At 51.1% G+C, this 22,527-nt stretch overlaps 9 protein-coding genes across 12 annotated transcripts; 5 read left to right on the top strand and 4 right to left on the bottom strand.

Annotated features, from left to right (window-relative positions):
- Window positions 1-216: 216 nt before the first annotated feature.
- J3458_000586 (uncharacterized protein) lies at window positions 217-3,344 on the bottom strand. Of its 2 annotated transcripts, XM_007810774.2 has the most exons (6): window positions 2,699-3,344; window positions 1,931-2,620; window positions 1,418-1,858; window positions 842-1,352; window positions 726-787; window positions 217-672 (listed from the first exon to the last, which is right to left on the bottom strand). In XM_007810774.2, the coding sequence occupies exons 1-6, from the start codon at window positions 3,049-3,051 to the stop codon at window positions 408-410; spliced, it is 2,322 nt and encodes a 773-aa protein (XP_007808965.1). In that variant the 5' UTR covers window positions 3,052-3,344; the 3' UTR covers window positions 217-407. The 2 variants fall into 2 exon arrangements, with proteins under 2 accessions (XP_007808965.1, XP_065978104.1); XM_066116222.1 differs by having other exon boundaries at window positions 217-1,352.
- A 1,764-nt stretch (window positions 3,345-5,108) lies between these two features.
- FMP52 (Protein fmp52, mitochondrial) lies at window positions 5,109-5,828 on the top strand (the record flags this gene model as incomplete). Its single annotated transcript, XM_066116221.1, has 1 exon — window positions 5,109-5,828. The coding sequence occupies one exon, from the start codon at window positions 5,109-5,111 to the stop codon at window positions 5,826-5,828; it is 720 nt and encodes a 239-aa protein (XP_065978103.1).
- A 548-nt stretch (window positions 5,829-6,376) lies between these two features.
- J3458_000584 (uncharacterized protein) lies at window positions 6,377-9,535 on the bottom strand (the record flags this gene model as incomplete). Its single annotated transcript, XM_066116220.1, has 5 exons — window positions 6,377-8,074; window positions 8,130-8,195; window positions 8,248-8,403; window positions 8,458-9,058; window positions 9,114-9,535. The coding sequence occupies 5 exons, from the start codon at window positions 9,533-9,535 to the stop codon at window positions 6,377-6,379; spliced, it is 2,943 nt and encodes a 980-aa protein (XP_065978102.1).
- A 1,001-nt stretch (window positions 9,536-10,536) lies between these two features.
- On the bottom strand, window positions 10,537-11,043 carry J3458_000583 (uncharacterized protein; the record flags this gene model as incomplete). The annotated part of the gene is made up of 1 exon (XM_007810777.2): window positions 10,537-11,043. The coding sequence occupies one exon, from the start codon at window positions 11,041-11,043 to the stop codon at window positions 10,537-10,539; it is 507 nt and encodes a 168-aa protein (XP_007808968.2).
- Window positions 11,044-11,265: 222 nt separating this feature from the next.
- Window positions 11,266-12,437, top strand: J3458_000582 (uncharacterized protein). Its single transcript, XM_007810778.2, has 2 exons — window positions 11,266-11,517; window positions 11,573-12,437. Exons 1-2 carry the CDS (start codon window positions 11,382-11,384, stop codon window positions 12,328-12,330), a joined length of 894 nt encoding a protein of 297 aa, XP_007808969.1. The 5' UTR covers window positions 11,266-11,381; the 3' UTR covers window positions 12,331-12,437.
- A 343-nt stretch (window positions 12,438-12,780) lies between these two features.
- Window positions 12,781-14,135, top strand: J3458_000581 (uncharacterized protein). Of its 2 annotated transcripts, XM_007810779.2 has the most exons (2): window positions 12,781-13,065; window positions 13,115-14,135. In XM_007810779.2, the coding sequence occupies exons 1-2, from the start codon at window positions 12,939-12,941 to the stop codon at window positions 13,819-13,821; spliced, it is 834 nt and encodes a 277-aa protein (XP_007808970.1). In that variant the 5' UTR covers window positions 12,781-12,938; the 3' UTR covers window positions 13,822-14,135. The 2 variants fall into 2 exon arrangements, with proteins under 2 accessions (XP_007808970.1, XP_065978101.1); XM_066116219.1 differs by having other exon boundaries at window positions 12,802-14,111.
- A 1,109-nt stretch (window positions 14,136-15,244) lies between these two features.
- ACF2_1 (endo-1,3-beta glucanase) lies at window positions 15,245-17,906 on the top strand (the record flags this gene model as incomplete). The annotated part of the gene is made up of 6 exons (XM_066116218.1): window positions 15,245-16,411; window positions 16,467-16,611; window positions 16,672-16,970; window positions 17,025-17,113; window positions 17,178-17,602; window positions 17,657-17,906. 6 exons carry the CDS (start codon window positions 15,245-15,247, stop codon window positions 17,671-17,673), a joined length of 2,142 nt encoding a protein of 713 aa, XP_065978100.1. The 3' UTR covers window positions 17,674-17,906.
- Window positions 17,907-18,159: 253 nt separating this feature from the next.
- On the bottom strand, window positions 18,160-19,075 carry J3458_000579 (uncharacterized protein). The gene is made up of 2 exons (XM_066116217.1): window positions 18,887-19,075; window positions 18,160-18,784 (listed from the first exon to the last, which is right to left on the bottom strand). Exons 1-2 carry the CDS (start codon window positions 19,013-19,015, stop codon window positions 18,530-18,532), a joined length of 384 nt encoding a protein of 127 aa, XP_065978099.1. The 5' UTR covers window positions 19,016-19,075; the 3' UTR covers window positions 18,160-18,529.
- A 434-nt stretch (window positions 19,076-19,509) lies between these two features.
- Window positions 19,510-22,505, top strand: VCX1_1 (the record flags this gene model as incomplete). 2 transcript variants are annotated; one of them, XM_066116216.1, is made up of 6 exons in its annotated part: window positions 19,510-19,867; window positions 20,781-21,035; window positions 21,156-21,367; window positions 21,448-21,678; window positions 21,744-22,251; window positions 22,321-22,505. In XM_066116216.1, exons 1-6 carry the CDS (start codon window positions 19,849-19,851, stop codon window positions 22,503-22,505), a joined length of 1,410 nt encoding a protein of 469 aa, XP_065978098.1. In that variant the 5' UTR covers window positions 19,510-19,848. The 2 variants fall into 2 exon arrangements, with proteins under 2 accessions (XP_065978098.1, XP_007808972.1); XM_007810781.2 differs by having other exon boundaries at window positions 19,510-21,035.
- Between the last annotated feature and the right edge of the window lie 22 nt (window positions 22,506-22,527).

Below are 22,527 nucleotides of genomic sequence, written 5' to 3'. Positions count from 1 at the left end.
GGTGGTTTTTCGGATTTGCAGAGCGAGTGAATGGGCGGCGGTTGGGATGGTGGTTTGGGTTGGGAGAGGGAATTGCCAGATGGTGCTCGTGTTGGGGTCGGGAGTAGGCAGACGACGGGCGTCGCAAGTTCAACGGTGTAACTACAGGAAGGAGCTTTCGAGCAGCTTGACGTCGCCTCTGGTGGGGGCCGCGGCTGCGGGTGCTTTCAGGGTCCCGCACCATGTCAATTCCCTGGGCAAGTGACAAGTCCACCTCACATTGCATCCGTTGTTTGACCACACACCACTAGTATGCATTTTTATTGAAACAAACTACACGATTCGGAGCTCTTGTCAAACGACCGCCGAAACTTCTACGGGCCTATCTACACGTCAAGGAATACAGCTAAAGAACAGCCTCTCGTTGCCTACATTAGAGCCGCAGCAGCCGCTGCAAGAGCTGCAAATCCAACAAGAGAAGCATCCGCACCAATTCGACCACCCTGAGCCACGGGCACGGAAGCAGTCGTGCCTACAGCTCCCGCTGGGCGGGATGTAGGTCCTGAAGGAGTAGGCTGCTGGCCTTGGGATGTGAGGTGCGCAAGGCTCGAGCCGCCCTCTGTCTTGTTGGGGGCGTATCCAGACGGGGTAGCCGTTCTGTTGCCGGAGATGGCGGCAGATGAAATGCGGGCGCTAATTATCCCATTAGTGTTTGTCTTTTTCAACGCCTGGTTAACCCAGCATACCTTGGCAGAGACCGGGTGTGCGTCAGAGTGCAAGGACAGTCGGTAATCGTCAAGATAGTCGCCTGGAAACCCATTAGCTTCGACGGAACTGAAGTCGATACGCGAGTTTTTCTTACCTTGGACACAACATATGTCTTGGAACCTTGCGTGAGCGTCGTCGAGCCGGGGCAGTAGGTGGTATAAGAGTTGACCACCTCGGTGACGGTGGTGATGCCACCCGCAGCAGCGGTGCTTGTGCCCTTCGTCTTATCCGTGGTAGCGATACCAGACTGAGAAGCTGCGGTAGAGTTGCCGCTGCCAGAACCAGACCCCTTTTTGATGAGAGTAAAGTCGTCGCCGCTGCTTCCGTCGCTCCCCTTGACAAACGACCACGTCAGCACCGTCTCGTTGTGAATGGTCAGCTTGCTGAACCCGTAATGTAACTGGTCCAGCACGCAGGTAATGTTCAGCGGAGACTGGCCCTTTTCAAGAGTCATGTGACTCTCAATGTTGCCAGCCATGCCGTTGATGATGTGAGTGATGGATTTGCCAGGGTTGGTGCGGAACGTATTGTTGTTGATAATGGCGTCCTTGTCGATGGTGCCGTTGTTCCCGAGGGGAAACGTTCGCTCATACCAGTGAATGTGACTTGGGGGGAAGATTAAAATCAGCCGTCATTCACACGATTCGCGGTTCCAATGGTTTGAACCCACCCAGACAAGTACGCATCAACACCGTACTTCAAGAACAAGCCCTCGAACGCATCCCGCATGTTCTTCTGGTAATCTGACACCTGCGAACTGTACATGGGTCGATGGCTCATGGCGATGACCCACGGTGTCTTTTTCCTGTCGACACTGGCAAGATCCTTCTCCAGCCAGCGGTATTGCTCGTACGACTCCTTGGTGTAGATGCTCCCGTCGACAGCGCCAAACGGACCGCTGTCGGTGATGAAGGTCTCGTTCTTCTTGGGCTTGGACTCACCACCCTTGACGTCTCGAGCAAACGGCCACTCGGGGCTGTAGGGATAGTCCGTCTCGCCATTGAAGGAGATGAAGTGGGCCAAGCCGTAGTCGAACGAGTACCAGAAGTTGGTTACGCCCCCGGATTCTTGGCCGGGCATGCGGAAGCGGTGCTGATAGGCAGTGTAGTTCCTTTTTCCTCACACGGTTAGCCCCTTTGCAAACTGCCCGAGGTCGAACCCCTTAAATGCCAAGCTTGCTTACCGCTGTGACGGGGGACAGCTGTAGTACGTCAACTTGTTCGACTCGGGCGACGTGCTGTTGGTCCTGTTCTGGTTCAGATACGCAGCCAGCGGCTGATCCGGCCCATCGAATTCCGCACAGGCAGCTTCGTGGTTTCCCGGCAGAACCATGTACGGCACCTTGATGGAAATGCTATTGATCCACTGCTGCCAGAGATCCCAATTCGACTCGTACATGACGCTAATATCGCCGCCCCAGGGACCGCCCTGGTTGGGAATCTCGCCCGCCGGAAGGGGAGTCTCGTATTCTGGCGGAACGCCGCCGGGGAGCTCGCTGCTGGTGCCGTTGTAGCACTCTGGCCAGTCGCCTCCGCAGGGCAGGATGCCGCTGTACCAGTTGTCTGCGTAGGAGATGTCGCCGCCGTGCCAGGCAAAGGCGACTCCCTCGTCGACGGCCTTGTTGAGCTCCCTGAAGGTGCCGCCGGCATTGGTGTACCCCATGTCGTTGAGGACGGCGACAGTAAAGGCCCCTTTGTTTCCGGCATCGCGGGCAGTCTTGAAGCTCAAAACATCAGACGCAGTGGTGCCGTTGGCAGCAGGGATCTTGTAGTAGTAGGTTGTGTCGGGCTTGAGGCCGCGAATCTGGACGTCGTGATAGAACTGGCTGCATTGGGTGACGGGCAGCTGAGAGCATGGCGGAGTGCGGTCATACCTGTACGTGTAAGCGTAGACGAAAAAAGTCACGACACACGGGAGATGACATGGTTCGACGACTCGGGAGAGAACCTACGAGTGGCTTGACCCAGTAGCAACGTTGGTCAAGGAGCCGGCACTCGTTCCCCATGCCACGGAAGGGGAGGCGCCGAGACCAAAGGGAGTCTGGTAATGAATGTTGACGCCGTTTCCAGCATAGGAAAGAGAAATGACATTGACGCTGTTGCTGGGATTCTCCTTGGCAGGCTTCACAGCAGGCGGCTCGACCAGACGAGGAAATCCCTTGCCGTTCCCCTTGACGGTGTTGTCGACCCAATCTCCAACGGGGACGTCGGGGCCGGTATACGGGTACGTCTCGTCCGACGTAGGCTTGGACTGAGCAGAAGAAGCCAGGACTGCGCCGGCAATGACGGCGGCGGTGATCTTCATGGTGTCTTTTGCGTCAGCTGCGTGCAGTCTCACTTGTCAAAAGGACCAGAGTTCGGGGAGACAAAAGACGAGGGAGCCAACTTGGACAGGCTTACACCCGGGCCAGTCTTTCTTATACCGGCTGGAAAGATGCAAGACGGATATTCAACCAACAACGGCCCAGCACGATCAATCACACCAGGGATGATGGCACCATGCAGCGGAGACCGGTAACGTCGACGGAGAGACTAGCGATTCATCACGGTCCCGGATTTGGCAACGCGTCGAATTTCCTGCATGTGCGCGAAAATGTCCAGTTGTCATGCGTAGTTGCTGCATTGCCATAGGCTGGCGGCGTGATTTGACATGTCCGGGGATGTATGTATGCCTTGCATGGCACTCTACTGCATATTACGGCTAACACTTGAACCTTTTGCAATTTGGTCCAGTTGAGTCCCACGAGGCCAGTTATCACAGCAGTATGAGGACTGACATTGTGCCAATTTTGCCTCCATCTTTCTCTTCTTCTCCGTCCCTCTCTGTCTGCCAATGGAGTTGACTTGGCTGCACTCGGGATTTTCACGATGACGATGCCATCAACACAACAAAGTGCGGCTCAACACCATCTAGCGAATGAAGTTTTCAGATTTGGGCATGACGTGTGAAAATATATATATGCTTGCAGTCGGGGACCCAAAGATGCAAGCCAAAGATTTGGTTTAGCAAGGGTCCCGATGCGCCGCATCCACAAGCGTCCCGTCTTCTTAGCACGTGGGCGTGCCGATATTGCCGGTCGGGCGTGAGGCGGGGAAGGGCCTGTGGTTCTTGGTCGCGGTTTGTATGGACGAGTCTTTGTGCCCTAGTCATGACCATGATCCAACTTCTTGTCCGTTGACCTACATGGGAGAGTTCGCCTTGTGGCTTAGGCAGAGCCGATTTTTCTGCAAAAATGGTTCACGGAGCCTGCAGTGAACAGAGAAAGTAGGCAAAAAGAGACAGGACAACAAGGCAAAGGCAACGGGACAAGTACTAATACGGCCTTGTGCTACATCAAGTTTGCAAATGGCATGGCTTGTGCGAGCAGCATGTAAGACGATTGGCCAGATTTCACTGCCAACAAAAAGCTCATGCGTGCGATCCAGATGCCAAATCAGGCAATAAATAAGTCATCTGCATTTGCATGTCTTACCAAGCGCAATGAACTTGTTAATTTTATTTCGCCCTGCCAAACTGGCCATTGCGTGCCGTGGCAGCTCAATGAAACGCCCCAAACGCTTACCGGGTAACTAGTACATACCTGGGCACCTAGTTCCTCCACCTACCTAGGTAGTAGGTACCGGTAGGCAGGTAAGCAGGTACCTACCTTAGCGCGCCAAGGGGTTTTCTGGTGACTGTCCTCTGGCTATCATCTATCATAAGACAGCTAAACAGAATTTTTACTCAATCCCTTTGAGTGCGCTAAGGTGCCACTTTTGTAACAGACCCACTTTTTCTGCGATACCTAGCAGGTACCAAGGTCGGCCACAAAACCTTCCACACTAAAATCCTCACGCGATGTAGCTCTTTGTAAACTTGGAAACTGTTGGTACTTATACCATCATACTAATTCTTTTTAGTAGGAAAATGTACCTTTTGATTCAAGACTTTTTATTGGTTCACATCCTTGTTCGGTACGCAAGTGGCACCTTAGCGCACTCAAAGGGATACATGAGACTTTTAATAGCTGAATAATTTAGGACTTGTCTTGTGATAGTTCTGCTGTCACCAGAACGAAGGGCCGCGCGCGCAGGTAGGTACCTACCTAGGTAGGTATGCAGCGCCGCACCTTCCGTCCCGCCTCGAATTAGCTCCCGTCAACTCCGCCCTTGCCACCCAAAGCTACTCGGGGTCCAGGTAGCTTGCTTGAGCTCCAGGAGCTTGAGCTCGGACTTGGGCTCAAGCTTGCCCGCAACTCCGCCACTTATTGCCACCTCGCCGCGCATCATCAATGACTAGTGGCTCAAATGGTCTTCTGAACCTCCTTTCAAGTCCCCTGCCGAACTGGTTTTCCCGCCTCCATATCCGAGTATTCCATCATCATGTCTGCCGCCGTCATCGGCTCAACCGGCCTCGTCGGCTCTCACATCCTGTCCAACCTCCTAGCCGGCGACATCTACAAGCCCGTCCACACAATCACCCGTCGCGCCCCCAAGCCCTCCTCGCCGAACCTCAACTCCATCGTCGACGCCGACACTACAAAATGGGCCGCCGCGCTGACCGGCCTCTCGCCCGTCCCGGCCGCCGTCTTCTCCGCTCTGGGCACCACCCGCGCCCAAGCCGGCGGTCTCGAGAACCAGCGCAAGATTGACCACGACCTCAACATTGAGCTGGCCAGGGCGGCCAAGGAAGCCGGCGTTGCGACATTTGTATTCATTTCCAGCGCCGGCTCTGACGGTTTCCTGTCCAGCTGGGCTCCCTACAGCAAGATGAAGAGGGGGGTGGAGAATGCCGTCAAGGAGCTCGGCTTCGATCACGCCAGTATTCTGCGGCCCGGCATGATCCTGGGAGAGCGCGAGACCAGCCGTGCCGCCGAAGGTATTGCGCAGGCGGCCGTGAGGGGCCTGGGCAAGCTCAGCAAGGGCCTCCAGGATGCCCTGGGACAGGATGCCGATGCTATTGCCAGGGCGGCCGTCAAAGCCGCCCAGCTGGCTTGGGAGAACAAGGCGCCTGACAAGTTTTGGATCATCGGGGGACATGAGATTTTGAAACTCGCACACGCTGAGAAGGAGGAGCCCAAGGCTGCGGAATCATCAAAGTAATCGTGGGAGCTGCAATGGGGGGGTAATTAATTTGTTTGACGTAATTGGGATTTGATACTGATGTTGATTGCGGCGCCAGGCTGGCTTCTGGGATAATATTAATCACGGTTACATGGCTGTCTTTACCGGACTATAGTTCCAAATAATCGATATGCTTGCAGCGGTTGCTGCTGTCAATTCTTTAAATTGCTCGCTATGCTGAGCAAAGCAGTGTGCTTAGTACCGCCGTGATGCCTGCCCCATGGCCCTACATGTGATGTAATATGTCGGTCCCAGATGTTCTTCACCAGTGGCAGAAAAAGAGGTCCATGCCGTACTTGTACCAGCATACAGTACTGCATATGCCTGAAATCCCCGACAAATATTCTACCTGTCACGGCAATCACGCCCGTTGCTAAACAAAGCTACGGCATGGGAATGGGGGAAGCAGCAAATAGTGTACAGTGTTTCTTATAGCGAGTATCCATCTTTTTACATTCCGGGAATGACTGACTGAAACCAAAAAAAAAAAGAGGAAGAAGACGTACATACATGGACTTTTCAATAGCTCAACATCTCAAATCCAAGCTTAGCCGATCATTGTGTCCAATGCAGGTGGCTGCGCGGCTGGTGCCCTCGACGTAGTCGCTCTCAGGGGGGCCCAAGTACGTGTGCCGCAAATCCCCAAGATCCAGAACAAGCTTCTCCAGAATCATGTTGGGCTTGCGGAATCGCACCTCGATGGTGTGAGCGCCGACTGTGGCGTGCCCAATGCCATGGGACTTTTTCCAGACGCAATCCATGACGGCCACGTTCCAGCCTCGCGGGAGGCCGCGGTCATTGCCGGGATCATCGTCAGTGAGGCGGTATCGCTTGATTTCTCCGCCGTCCCAGCGGATGTCATACTCCATGCGGCTCTGCGGGTCGGTTTCCAGAGTCATGTTGAATTGCAGCTCGAGGTTGGCGTTGTCGCGATCAGAGAGAACATATATAGGGTAGCGCAGGAACGGAATGTCATCGGGATTGCTCAGGTCGGTGCCGATTGGCAAAGTCACAGATCCTGCAGCGGTGCGGCCCAGTGCTGGAAGAGCCTGATATGGGGATGTAGCCCATTTGCCTGCGTCGATGGCGAGGTGGCCGCTCGTTTCGACGAAGCCGGTGAAATCGGCAGGGACCCGACTATGGCGCACAGTCAAGTGGACTTTTTCGTAGCCATCTAGAGAACCAAAGACTTCGATGATTACCTTTTCATCAAAGTTGGCGGGAACTTGCGTCCAGTCGATAGTGAGAACCACCTTGGTATCGTCATCTTCAGGTTTGAGATGGCCTTGGTACTGAGTGAGCTTGATCCAGTCGTACTGCGGTTTCGCGACCCAGGAGAATGCTTTTGTTCCGCGGTGGAAAACTTCAAAATACCGGTCCTGCGGGCCGTACGGAGTGATAAAGGGGAGAGTCACTCCCGGCTCCAGCCACTTGCGGGATGGATGAGTTCGGTCCGAGTCCTCATTGATATGTCCGGGATTGACGCCTTCAATGCCTTCCACAGCAATGCCCATATGCCCAACGCTGGGGTTGGAATCCTCTCTAGTCTGGACGTAGCACAGACCGTCAATCATATTTCTTGACGGTTGAGCACCAGTATCTCCATATCCGTAGTGCGGCTGCCTCATGATATGGTTCCACTTGCCACCGTTAATGGTATGGTATTCCATCATAAGATCATGGTCTTTGTTGAGGATTTCGAGACTCCGGTGGAATAGCACATTTGTAGTGTTTCGACGCTGCTTGGCAAACAGTTGGTTTCTATACTGGGTTACTCGGAGCAAGGTACACAGATAGGATGCCTTGATAGGGTGGAGAACCAGCTGGAAGAAGGCGGATTTGTACTCCTTGTCCATTTTGGCGTTGATTGTCTTCGCATCATGCAGCAGGGTCTTCCAACGCGCGACAATATTGTCTGCTTCGTGGTACTTGAGCAGAGTAAATGTGCTCACATCGATGTGGTCCTGTTTCCGCAGTGCGACAAGACGGTCAAAGTCGTACCAGGCCCTGGCGATACCCTTTGCGTGTTTGCGCCCAAATTCTCGCGTTGCCAGTTCCTCGTAATATTGGGGAAAAGAGTCGGCACCGATGGAATGGACATCCCAAGCAAGGTCAAACCCAAAGCTCATGGGCACTTCGCAAGGCTTGAGATCGCCAACGTTGAAGACCCAGATGCGATTTGCGCCTTGGGCATGTGCTAGTTGTAGTTGGTGCCATGCTTTCCCCTAAATGTCATGTTAATACAGCATGCATTTTACGTACTAGGCATTGTAAGCTTACTAGCGTGTTACTGTTCATCCACCGATAGCATCGAGGATATCCCGTGTATTGAAAGTGGTAGTAGTACTGGTCGAACTAACGTTAGGAGACTTAGACGTGTGTCGTCAGAAGTACTTACTCCGGAGCCGCCGGGGCGCATCTTCTCTTGCTCATTCGGCAATCGGCGCAGAGAGCCAAAATTATCATCAGAGAAAAGGAGTGTGATATCTTCTGGAATCTCCAGCCCATCGTCATAATACTTTTGCACCTCATTGTATAGTGCCATCAATTCTTCCTGGGAAATCAGCGCCAGCTACGACGACATGAAGGGCGTCAACTTACGCATCACCCCGCCCTTACTCCCGTAATTTTCCTCTATAATACCTCTTTGTACATCAAGAACTTCTGCAAGGATCTTCTTAGGGTCACTGCCGTCGATAGGATTGTCACCTTCTGCTCGCATGCCCATAGTGATGTACGACTCAAAAGGTCGTGCTCGCTCTGCGCCAAATCTGAAATATTCTGTGACCTTTTCCTTATTGGTCTCCCAATTCCAAGTGTTCTCTGGCTGTGTGGTGGACCATTCGTTCATGGCGCGTTGCATTGGTTCGTGATGAGAAGTGCCCATTACTACCCCATAAGTGTCGGCAAGAGCCTGGTTTTTAGGATCGTCAACGAAGAATGATCTGCCCGGGTACGGGTATCCCCTCCACATGGCAGGCCACATAAAGTTGGCTTTAAGCCGAAGGAGTAGCTCAAACACGAAGTGGTAGAAGTTGGAATCAAACTTGGGGCCGAATTTCTCGTGGACCCAGGAGTCCATTCCTGGCGCTTCATCATTGATAAAAATGCCACGATATTTGACGCTTGGTTCGCCGTTGCGGGTTGACACAGGGAGGGCATAAACTTCGTCATGAACTTTGGGAGGAACGTCCGCCCACCAGTACCATCTGCTATGATGTAAGAAACATAAGATGCTGAAATCTTCGGCCTCTGAGAACTCACGGAGAGACGCCAATCTGTTCGGACAGAGAGTATATGCCGTAAATAGCACCCCTCTTGTCGCTGCCGGCAATTACCAAGGCGTTGTCATAGCCCTCAGTTGGATTGGAGACACATTGCGTGACCCAGGATTCCCATTTCCCATCGATACCGGAAATGTCAATTTTCCCGTCGGATCCTAGCTTCTTGATTATTGCTGACTTTGACAGCGTTCCCACAATAACGCAAGATTTAGACTCGACGCGGTCAGTTGCTGTGGTCAGAACTACATTGCCGCCTTGGCCAGTGACTCTAGTAAAGTCTTTGGACAGGTTCTTGGCTGCAATGTGAACTCCTTCAAATTCATCATGATCAATAAGAATGTCTGCACCAATGAGACTGAATCCTCGGCCTGACTCAAATGTCACAACAGGCTGTTCAAACATGTTCCCATACGATTCAAACACAAAGCATACCCAAATTCTGAAGCAGACAAAGAGAGAAGAAACGAGACCGAGCTCGAGAGCTCCTGGATTCCACGACTTTATACAAAATGTCTCCAATAAAGTACTGATGACCAAGGCTGTAGTGGTCAACAGATCGACAACGAGATAGGTTCATGCAACCAGTGTTGGGTCACGGGAGTGGCGGATGTCTTGGCAAAAATTGGAAACCTTGAGACAAGAGCTATACAGACGAGGATTGACCAGTGACTTTCAAAAGCTCTATGATGAACGAGGACGTTGGACCTGAGCAAGACGCCTGCGTAACATCCCCACACACTTCCCATTCCCATTGCCATGCTCCCTCCACACCCTTCAACTGCGCTTCAACGGAAATGCGGGGAAATGGGAGTGAACCAAAACGGTGGGGGTGTTGAAACACGGATCCTCCAGTACTGCCTCCTCTCAGCAAGCTAATTGGGGTTGCGCCGCTTGCTAAAAGGTTCACCATGTCTGTTTTCCGTAATGACATTTCGAGTTGTCCCTGGCTCAAGTCGCCTTCTCAGCCATTTCAACATTGCCTCGACGTTGTAGGTCAATCACAAGGTACAGTTACTGGAGTCCCCAAGCCGAACTTTTGCCCCGGCGTGAGACGGAGGCTTTCCCCTGGTTCACGGCAGCGGAAATAGTGACGTAGGACCGCAGTATCGAACAACTGTTGCAGCTGGGTGGGTGCCTATTGAGAAAGAGCAGTTCCGGTCATATTCAACATCCTCGTGATAAGATATCCTTGTCGGTTCCCATGTAGATGACGTTTGAGAAGCCTATTGTATGCATATCGTTGAATGGTCGCTGTACTTTCTATGCATCTGCTAGGCGTGTATCCAAAGCAAACGACTATTCCGTGATAAGACTTCCGTACCTTTTCTGTCAGCCAAACCACTTCGTTACAAGTTCCAGCTGCCACATTGAGCAGACCACCGCCCGTGTGACTTGTTGAAAAATTAGGCATCGGATGCATGACCTGCTGTTGCAACCTCGAGAATTTCGTCCTCAAGTCCAGGCACTGCCGCAACTTTGATGCCGGCAGATTCAAGCATTCCTCGTCCAGGGTTCTGACCGACAAACTTTTCCGGTTCTTGTACGCCGAGGTAAACCTCCCTGATCCACGACTTTTGTCGTAAAACTCTCTCGACACAGGGTAATTTGCCGCTGAGGCGCTTGAAACATGGCTCCATGGTCGTATATAATGCATGAGGAGTGTTGATGATGTCGACTAGACCCTCCTCCTTGGTAGCATGCTGCTCCGCAAGTTTGATAAAACAGCACTCTTCAGCGTGTGTGTTGCCCTCGCATTCTAGAGTGTATCCTTCGGCGACAACTTGCCCATCATCAAGATTGACCAAGAGGGCACCCACCCGGAAATTGCTTGGCTTTGGTGGTGACTTCTCGGCCAATGCCAGGGCACGCCGCATGAGCATCTTGTGATCCTGTTCTGTCCTTGAAGCCATAGTTGATGTGGGACGCGGAGGGGTGCAAAGTAGTTTGTTGATTAGTATAACGCTGCTAGGTACCAGGGAGTCTGACAAGTCATGGGGACCGAAACTATCATGCCTTGGATCGCTGAGGGTTGCAATCGGTCCAGAATCCAGATTCCGGGACTGTCAAAGACTCCAAGCCTGGTGGTTTTTGGCGCCGGCCATCTGGAGAGCCCCGCCCATTAAACCTCCAGTCCACCCTGAGCCTCAGGCGCGTCCTGACGCGTGACACCTACATCCATCCACGTCAACACAACTTCCCGGCTCCATTCTGTGATTCACACCAGAGGACCGGGGGGGAAATATCGAAAATGTCTGATGTCGAGGATTCCGTGGGTAATGAGCCACCCGTCATTGACCCGTATGAGGTGCTCAGCCTCCCCCGCGAGGCCACAGCAGACCAAATCAAGAGTGCCTACCGAAAGGCAGCGCTCAGGAACCACCCTGGTGAGCTTTGCGTACATGCATCAACCATCCTTGGTATACTAATAGAAGCCTGTAGACAAGGTGACGAGTGAACAAAAAGAGGACGCTCACGCCAAGTTCCAGAAGATTGCCTTTGCCTACGCCGTCCTCTCCGACCCGGCGCGGCGCAAACGATATGACACCACCGGGTCGACGTCAGAATCCATCGTCGATGCAGATGGCTTCAATTGGAGCGATTACTACCGGGAACAATTCAGAGACTCAATATCTGCGGACGCGATTAAGAAATTTGCCGAGAAATACAAGGGCTCTGATGAGGAAAGAGACGATGTTTTGATTGCCTACGAAGAATGTGAAGGGGACATGGACCAAATATACGAACGCGTCATGCTGAGCGATGTCACCGAAGATGACGAGAGATTTCGCAACATTATTGACGAGGCCATCAAGAAGGAAGACGTGCCAGCCTTTGACTCCTACACAAAGGAAAATAAGAAGAAGCGGGCAGCCCGGGTCAAGGCCGCAAAAGCTGAGGCAGAGGAGGCAGAGAATCACGCCAGGGAAATCGGTGTTCACGACATGTTGTTTGCGAAGAAGGGCGCGAAGTCAAAAGACGGCTCGGAAGATGACCTGGCGGCCTTGATTCAGAGACGACAGCAAGATAGATCTGCAAATTTCTTGGAACACCTGACGGAGAAGTATGGAGCTAGTAGTAGCAAAGGAAAGAAGGGCAAAAAGCGAGCGGTGGATGACGTCGAGCCCTCGGAAGAAGCTTTTCAAGCCGCTGCCGCCAAGTTAAAAGGCGGCAAGGCCTCAAAGAAGTCCAAGAAATAGGGTACAATGTATTATTTCGTATCGGTCACCAGGGAGTACGGTTTAGGCTAGGGTTATAGGAAATGGGCAATTGTGTTTTGTGAAATATGGAAATTTAATAGACGGACAGTTCCATCTCCGGACTGGTTGTGATTCGTTCCGGCCGGCGTATTACCATTCAGCGTGGGCACATCAGTGATTAATGTCAAAATGTTTTGGGGCCTTTCGTTTCAGCGGTGACCACAGCTGCGTAAATCTCGCCAGGAACTTACCTACTGGGTACTTCTTAGTAGTTGGTACCAATAGTCTGGTTCTTCCAAAGTGCTCAGTACGTGTACATGTCGACCGGTAAGCAGGTATCGACTAGTGGGGTTCGGCAGCCAACAGTCTGAGCGGAGCCTGTGCTTGGACGGCCAACAGCGCACTTGAGCAACCATGGCAGACCAGTGCTACCAGTTGACCAGTTGACCAGTGCGCGATGCCGTGTCCTGCGTTAACCGCTGGTCGACTCCATTTCCGTCTTCAATCAAGCTCCTGGCATTAATTCCATTCACACACATAACCATTGACCTACTCAGGAGCTCGATTCATGACCCTTCACACAGGGTGAGACTTGCTTCAGCCATGCCATGAGCGAGGAAGCACAGGTCTTGCCTTACCCACGCTATTGCTTTCACCTGTCGCCGACTGCTAATAACTGGTGTTTGCTTCGCGTGTCCGACATTCACGCCCTCAAGCAGCACGCGGGCTTTGAAGGTGAGCGTCGCAAGAACACTGCAGTCTCGGGCGCTAATGCAGGTGACAGGAGAAAACTTTTTTTTCTACAGAAATTTACCCATCAAATGGGTCCGAGTTGTCGGACCAGTTGTGGCAGTCGATGACTTCTATGGCCGCCGCGTCTACACCGTCGATGACAGCAGTGGAAAATGCATTGAGGCGATGATCAATACACAACCACCCGCTCCGGTCAATAATGTAGCAGCATTACAATGCCAACCTGGAACAGCTGCTTGTGATGCAGCAAAACCCAGCGCTCTAAATATCTTGGATCCACCTGGGCCATATGGCAACGTAGACGTTGGCGACGTAGTCGATGTCAAGGGCGCCTTGTCTACATTCAGGGACGAAAAGCAAATAAAGATTGAGAAGCTGGTAATAGTGAAGAGTACAGCACAAGAGGTTAAAATGTGGGAAAGGAGGTCGAAGTTTCGCCACGAAGTCCTTGACAATCCCTGGATCCTGTCCGATAAAGAGATTCGTCGTTGCCGCAAAGAAGCCGAAGCTTCACAGGCAGGTTTAGAACGAAAGAAGAAGCGTCTTGCAGCTATTTCAGAGGCTAGTACGAGTACAAGGCAAACAAAAGCCAAGATTCTAGCTCCAGGTTTGAGTCGCGAGTCCGTCAAACCAAAAGCGAAAGAGAAGACAAAGCTGAATCCTGATACTACAGCAAGAGTAAAGGAGTTGATACGCGAGGGGTCAGCCAAAGGAAAGTACAGCGCTTTGGGTTTATGATATGCTTTTTGTCTATGGTGTTGATTTGGATGGAGCTTTGATAGAGACTGGGGCGATGCATTGATCCGGAGAAGGAAAAAGTCCGGGGGGTTCGGAAGCAGCATCCTGTCTTTACTTGGCCCTCTGGTAAGGTTGACCGACCCGGCAACAGGCCTATTCGAAACATACGAAGAGCGGTCGGACATGCACTGTGGCTGGAGATGGATGTATTTTAGACTGCCTGATGAATCTTAGAATGGACAAATTATCTTGGTACATATAAGAAGTTAGACCAAAATACCGCATCGCAGACAGTTGCGCAGGACTCCAATGATATCATTGAGTCAAGTTGGCCACGAAAGCCACCATACAGGTTTGAGCCGCTCCTTCCACGTTTGACGGTCACAAGTTCGACGGTCGAGAGAAAGAACAGCATTTCTTCTTGCCTGGCCATGATTGGTTCCCCTTGCGTGCATCTAGTGGAAGCCTATGCATGCGTGAACCTCTCTCCATTTCCCCCACTTCATTCTCGTCTTGTCACAACCTTGATCGCATTATGACCACAGACAGATAATTAATTATCACCTAAAGATTCACAGCACCTCACCTGTGCTTGATTAGATTCACCAACCTCTACTTAGTTGGCAATTCGATTCAAACTATCAAGGTATGACAAATTTGGATGTTTCTGCCCTAGACAATCACATTCCTGTCATTTGGCTAGCCAGCTGGTTCTCATGGTGGTGAATCAATACCGCGGCAACGAAACATGGCACCCAGCATATCTCTGGAATGCTGTGCGAAAGGGCCGCGGTATTTCCATTCTATAGACATTTGTCTCCTCAAACAGCTTGTACAGTGTATTCAATTGACCCATGGACTTTGAAACAAACCAATTCTATAACTTGTTCTCGCTTGCAATACACTTAATATGAACTTGCATATGGTATTAGTTCATTGGATTTCCTGGCTAACATGTAGTTCAGGATATCTGAACTCTTTAGGGACCTCAAAAAGTGGAATCCGGCAAATTTCCCTAGGGAAAGACAACAATTTGACTGACCGTTGGCGTAAGAAAGCGGTTGTCTTCGACGCATCCACCACGGTCTCGAAAATCGAAACCATTATTGAACCCCTGCCACCAAATATATCTACGACAACTCCGAATCCGGATCAAGAGTCTGCCTTGGTTAAAGATCATCCCAAAGGATCGAGAATTGTGGGAGACAAGACACCTACGGAATCGAGCACTACCACCTATGCTTTGCCAAGAAGCAGCTACAAGAAACCACCTACTGCAGGCAATATCGTAACATACCTAAACACTTCACGGAAAGAAACAGGAGAACTGCCCTTGAGCAAAGTTTCCTCGACACAAACCACTCTGTTGACACCAACGGCCACGGGCGTATTTAAGAATTTTACCCAAGCAATATCCTCCACCATGGCATCACAAGACATATTTGCTAAGCCCGTAGATACAAAAGCGCCGCCGTCCAGCATATCTGTCCGTCATGATCATCCAGTGCGTCGCAAGGGAATTCAATCGCAGGCGCCTCTACAAACCAACAAGTTTTATTCCAATTTTTTCCTAGGGGACCAAAGATGTCCGAGTTTTACATTCCCATATTCTGTAGCATGGGCCGGCGGCAAGGGTGGAAGCGCTAGTTGGGGAATGTCTTGTTCACATATCGAGGAAAACCAGAGAGTATTTGGCCAAGTGAAGTTCGATGGGGCTTCTTCCTATTATCTGAACCCAGTTGGTATTCAGTCAATGGTTATATCCGCCAAGGAGCTTGGAAATGAAACAACTCTTTCGATGGACAGCATCACGGCATTTTCTGCAAGAGTCCATCTAAGCAAGAACGAGACAGCGAAACCAGCCATATCTTTTCCATTGGTCCAAGGAATGGCATACGTCACGGCACAGTTTGATGGCTCTGTGCCCTTAATCCAATCGGGTGTGTTCTTCAAGGCTGTAAGCCGCGTAACAATCAACCCCAAGGAACATGTCACGAAATACAACTTTCATCTAGAAGATGGAACAACGTGGAGGGTATATGCATGGAGAACGAAAGGCGAGGAGCTGGATCTAAAGGTCATAAATAACAGCATGGCCGAATCAAAATGTCCTTTCCACGGTATACTACAAGTCTGCAAAGATCCCGGCAGCAAGGGCTCTGAAGATCTGTTAGATGATGGAGCAGGAGTCTATCCCGTGACAGTTGCATTATCAGGATCAGTATTTGGGCAAGAGGGCTCGTACTCTTTCAAGTTCCAGAAAAATGGGCACCAATTAGGCCATCTTTATATGTTTGCCTTACCTCATCATATTTCGTCTTTCAACGGTGAAACAATGAAGCGGGTTCAGGAGGTACGTCTTCAATCGACCACGAAAGGTGTTGCCACTTTGGTGAAGGGCACTGAATGGGCAATGGTCGAGCGTCATATGCCCACGGAGATGGACTTTGCCCCCTGGCACCCAGAAAAGGGGTCCATGAAAGAGTTGTCCAGCAAGGCCAAAGGTATAATTCGCGCCGCGGCCGCCAAGGAATTGTCACAAAACATGGCCGCACAAACCAATTTGGACTCCATGTACTTCAGCGGAAAGGTGAGACTACCTATAACTCATTAACAGTATTCAATATCTAAGTGAGGCCGTCCAGGCGCTTGCTAAATTCGCGACAATTTTGTATGTTGTCCACGAACTATTGGGCGACACAGCATTGGCGAAAACAGGGTTAGGTCAATTGAAAGTGGCATTTGGAACCTTTGCAGCCAACAAGCAAAAGTTTCCTCTGGTACACGAAAGCAAGTATCCCATTTTGAGATTAATGGCTATGAGTACTTGCTAACAGCAAGATTTTGTAGCTGCCTGTGGGGGAATAGTCTCGTCAGCAAGTTACGAGACGGGTGACGCCGCAGTTGACTTCGGAAATACCTACTACAATGACCATCACTTCCACTATGGTTATCATATCCTTGCCGCAGCTACTATTGGCCATCTTGACCCAGAATGGACCAATGCGAACCGGGACTATGTGAATCTGCTGGTCCGCGACGTTGCAAACCCCAGTGAAGATGACAAGTTCTTTCCTTTATGGCGTACCTTTGACTGGTATCATGGCCACAGTTGGGCTCATGGTCTTTATGCCGCCATGGATGGCAAGGTGTGCTGCCCACATCCACTCACTTGTTCCGCAATGTATCTTACATCAATCTAGGACCAGGAGTCTAGCTCTGAGGACGTAATGTGTGCCTACGCGCTCAAAATGTGGGGGAGAGTCAGTAAGAACTTTGATCTCGAAATGAGGTAAAGCTGACATCGCGAGGTATCGCAAAATATCAGCAAAGTGAATGCTAACTAGGGCATTTAGGGGAAACTTACAGCTGTCCATTATTGCACGGAGCCTGCAAAGCTACTACTTGTACAAGAAAGACAATACAGTACAACCAGAGCAATTTATCGGCAACAAAGTGGCGGGGATCCTTTTCGAAAACAAAATTGATCACACAACATACTTTGATCCCAATATTGAGGCTATCCAAGGTATACACATGATTCCAATCTTGCCAGCAACGCCGTTCGTACGCGACCAAGGGTTCGTCAGGGAGGAATGGGAGACATACTTTGACAAAGGAAGAGTGGACAGCATTCGGAACGCCTGGAAAGGAATTATTTACGGTAATTATGCCACCATTGAACCGAGAAAGGCATGGGAGTTTTTCACCTCGCGAGACTTTGACCCTCAATGGCTTGACGGAGGCGCATCCATGACTTGGTTCATGGCATATGCGGCAGGTTTGTCATGATGGCACAAGCTTCAGAGTTAAGCGCTTGCTGACTAAGAAATAGCACTAGGTTGCCTCTGAGGTGTCAACGAATTGCTTAATTGGGATATACATATTGGTATAGATAGTGAATCGCGTCAGGCAAGAGCTCATTTTTCTTAATGAGCATGATTATGAGTAGAAAGTTTGTTTAGATGGGCTCACCGTTGGATTTGCAAAATTAGATGGCATGAGTAGACAAAGGACTGCGAGGTTATTTTCTGGACTGGTGCAAAATTGTACGGGTTACACCATTCCAACTAGTGTGATTCAAGGGCCTGATGCCATTTATCTGTAGAACAGAAATGTAATAGCACGAAGCCATTGCAGGCCGCGGCTGTAGGGTGATGAGGTTCACATTGGGTCATTTTATGAAAGGTGCAACCGTTTGAATTCTCACGCTGGTTGAGGGTTGGTGTACGACGTGATAGATCAATTGATGGTGTAGCAAGTCAGAGCTGGCTGTGCGTATTCTAAAAAGGGCAACTACAGCCAAGTCGGAACAGGAGCTTAAGCGGGGGTGGGTGAGGGGGTGACACAGCCTCCTTTGACACGAGTTAATCAAGAATCAAAGCGATGCTGCCAAATCTGGCTGATGGAGCTGGGAGCTGGAAGCTGGGAGCCCGTGAGCCGTGAGCCGTGAGCCACACGGTTAGGGGATTTAGGCCCCATGCTCCCTCAAGGGAGCTTATTTTCTACTTTATTTGGAGTTTGGCTGGCACGAAGTAACGGCTAAGGTACCTTGGCACGGAGTAATATGTATGAAAGTACCGAGTACGGGGTACCGAGGTACATGGGCCGCCTTGGTCGGTTTGGGCCCTTGGCTCTGAGCCTCTTAAGCCATGAAATGTCCAATGGGTGCCGTGCTATCGGAGAAGATAAGAATAAAAATAAAAAATCAATGGCCGGCCCTGAAGAGAGCAGCATGATGATGAATGAACAAACGCCTCGACGAGCATTGCGAAGAATGAGGCACAAAGTGGCTGCGCCCAAGGCATAGCCACGGCTGCTCAAGTGGTTGTACTACCCTGGGCTGCAACACAATGTCTCCAATGGCCGGGCCGGCTTGAAACTTGGAAGATGACGTCTGGTGCTTTAGTACGAACTCGGCAGTTGAATAACGTAGTTGTGAGATCGGGACAAGATTTGGTTGCTGCAGGCTGATGTCAGTGACGCGAATGAGGTGAGGTGAGGCTCTATTTAGGCCTTGAGGGGCGCGAGGCAGTCCGCGAAGCGGCAAAGATGATTGACAAACAGTACTGGGACCCTTGTCCAGGTTACGGAGTTGTCGTCCAATTGATTCATCAATTGACCCCCAAACTTGGAACGAGCGGGACAGCCGGAAGCTGGCAAACACGTCAACCACAAACTGGTCGTGCAACATTGGCCTCGAGGGCGGCGACGACGCAAACAAAAATCAGGACTGCTGCGGCCAACGTTCTGGAGCGGCGGACAAGGCAGAAGCACGGTCAAATTATGTGTGGGATTTACCACCTTTGAGGACGTAAAGTTCATACTTGGTTGAAATGTGTGACGTCGCAAGGAGGCCTCCAAGACCAGCCAGGGGCCACAACCAGGACCGTGACAAGGACCAGGGACCCGGGACCACTTTCTTGCATGCAGCTGCAAGGCCAAGACACGATCGCGTGAGATGGTCAAGCTGCTTGTTGCGAGGGCGATGGACCGACAGTGGACCGACAGTGGACGAGGCGGCGGCGGCTTGCAACCTCGACCAAACAGGAGCCGCTGCGGCAGCCACGCTATGCCTTAAACGTGAAGCTTGAGTCGCTACACAAGGAATTTGGGAGCTCAAGTGCTGCCAGCATTGAATACCAGACTGCGATGCTCGCGCTACCAGTTAGCTCGCCGCCAGCTCCACGAAACAGCGTCAAGCAATTGATTTGAAGACTGGGTCTCTTATGAGCCGCATCTTCCTCCTTCTCCTCCTCCACCACCACCACCACCACCACCACCGACACCATCCAAACATCCATCTCGACGTCCATCGTCACGTCAACCACGCCGCTTTGGTCTTCATTTCCGCCCTCCCACACCCAACGTCTGAGCACGGGCAACACTACACTATCCATTGTGCCCACACCACTCTCTGTTGTGAGGCTTGTTTGGAGCTCTGAGTTCAAACCTCAAAAAACCTCATCACGAACAAAGGCCCTCCTGCTGCCTCTCTACATTGGTCAATTCGAGACAACTGAAGCAATGGTCTTTGGCGGGTTATGTAAGTTCAGTCTCAGTTTGCTTGTCACGTCTCTCGTCATCGTCATGGCCACCGTCATCGTCGCCAGTACATTTATTTCACCTCTTCCGCGGCAGCGTGTTCAAATACTGTCCACCGGCTCTCCAAGTACCGGCCTGGTCATGCGCGATACTCGTGATACTCACCATCGTGATCGAGCCTCCCAGTCTCGTTGCTGTCCGGCGCGATGGCATTGGCCTCCGACGTGTTTGTTGGACCGGTTCTCAAGTAGTCCGGTCCATCTCCATGCCTGAAACCATGGCCACGATTGTTCTTTCTTAATGCCCTCGTTTCAAACCACGCCCGTCCCCCATCCACACGCTCTCTCTTCACCCGCCTCTCACTGGACGCCACAAAGATAAACTACTGGCGCCAGATACCCGGATGTTCGTCAGAAGAATCCATGTCCAGAATGCCTGGTATTACCCAGGTAGTTATCACGCCTCCTACCTTTTGCCTTCGTCACTCCCCATCGCGAGTACATCTATTCCTCTCAACCTCCTTGCCTGCTCCCTGTCAATGCTCCAACGTCTCGCTCCATATTTTTGTATCCTCCCGCACCCCGGCAGCTTTTGGTGGGTGGCCCTATGTCAGGTTCACGTTCTCGCCCTTTTCTTCGTCCTCACACCTAGTGTATTTCTCGACAGTTGTTCGCTGTCGCCAAAGACACCAAGGCTCGTCTCTGATCTCTCACGAGCTTTCTCAATCCCTGTTCCCCCCGCGAGCGTTGCTTTAACCAGATATTATTGGCAAGAGCTCCTGGTCCTCTCCCGGTCAAGGACCGTCTCGATCAGCCTCGAAAGCCGTGCAGAAATCGAGAATCTGTGGCAGTAGTTTGTCTACTGTTTCAAATCGGCAGTCAATTGATGCTAATTCGCATTTTCTTATACCGCAGTCAACCAGTCGTCCAAAAAGCTCTATCGCCAAATGTCTCACAGGTCTTATCGCAATGCCGACGAGCACACGCCGCTCATTAATGGCGAGTCTGCTTCGTCGGCTCAAGCTGGCAATCATACTCAGCACCAGCCCAAAACCGGCCTCCGGACCTTTCTTTTGGATACACAGTATACTCCTGGAAACGACAGCGAATCAATCGCGGTGCGCGGCGCGGCGTATACCTGGCATGTCACCAAAGTCACTCTCTTAAGCGGTGCGTCTCTCCCCAGTACGGCCTTGAATTAACTTTATATATTTGTATATTGAAGTTGATTGCCTCTAATCGCCCTGTCTTTCCGCTGTATTCGGCGACTAACCTGCATATGATGCATAGGCTATGTCAACTTTCTCCTGGTAATGGTCCCTATCGGCATCGTGGCTGGCGCGCTCAACTGGAACCCAACCGCCGTCTTCACCATCAACTTCTTTGCCATCATTCCACTTGCGGCGGTTCTCTCCTTTGCCACCGAAATGCTTGCGAGTAAATTGGGCCAGGCCATGGGCGGCTTGCTGAACGCAACATTTGGAAACGCTGTGGAATTGATTGTATGTGCTATCTGTGTGGTTCTCGGCTTGCATCCGAGGAAGCAAATACATCAGAGCTGACTATTCTCATCATATTACAGGTCAGCATTGTCGCCCTAAAAGATGGTCAGATTGTGGTCGTGCAGTCGTCAATGCTTGGTTCTATCTTGTCGAACTTGCTTCTTGTTATGGGAATGTGCTTCCTTTTTGGTGGATTAGTACACCGAGGTACCAATGGAGACGGCAGGGAGCAGTCTTTCTCCGCCGCCGTCGCCCAGACGACATGCTCCCTCATGACGCTGTCCTCTGCCTCTCTTGTCATTCCCGCAGCCGTATGTTGGACATTGCGCCAGTCATGGCACCAGTTCAAGGCCCTCTGTTACTGACTGTCTTTTAGCTCTATGCTGTCCTCTCTCAGAACGGATCACAGGACAAAAACAGTAGCATTCTGATTCTCTCACGAGGCACTGCCATTGTTCTGTTGCTTCTTTATGTCATGTACCTCGTTTTCCAACTCCGAACCCACAGCAACCTTTTCGATGAAGAAACTCAACAAGAAGGCGACGCTGAAGAAGAAGCCAGCATAGGACCTGTTGCTGCCGCCATAGTTCTGGTTGTTGTTACAGTCCTGGTAGCCATTTGCGCCGAGTACCTCGTTGGAAGCATCGATGATATAGTCGAGAGTGCGAATATCAGCAAGGCGTTCATTGGTCTGATTCTGATTCCTATTGTTGGCAACGCTGCTGAGCACGTCACTGCTGTGGTTGTGGCCCTCCGCGACAAGATGGACCTCGCTATGGCTGTTGCCATTGGCTCCAGCATCCAGATTGCTCTCGGTGTTACTCCTTTCCTTGTCATTGTTGGCTGGATTATCGGGCAGCCAATGTCGTTGCACTTTGAGACTTGTAAGCTTTTTCCTTGGCAGCTCCCCCATCATTCTTTCAAAATACGAATAATTTTGATGACATGTGTAGTTCAAACCGTCGCATTTGCCGTATCGGTTCTAGTCGTCACGTATACCGTCCAAGATGGCAAATCTAATTATCTCGAAGGAGCTATGCTTTTGGGTTTATACCTTATTATCGCTGTCGCCTTTTACGCCACACCCAGCGACGCCTTTGACGGCAGCTTTGCTCAATTGCTGGGTAACTCCTCATGATGTTCACAATTCAAAATGCGTC

Source organism: Metarhizium acridum, assembly GCF_019434415.1.
Source record: "Metarhizium acridum strain ARSEF 324 chromosome Unknown scaffold_1, whole genome shotgun sequence".
Taxonomy (NCBI): Eukaryota; Fungi; Ascomycota; class Sordariomycetes; order Hypocreales; family Clavicipitaceae; genus Metarhizium; species Metarhizium acridum.
The sequence above is the reverse complement of the archived record's forward strand: the minus strand, read 5'-3'. Positions and strand labels throughout refer to the sequence as shown.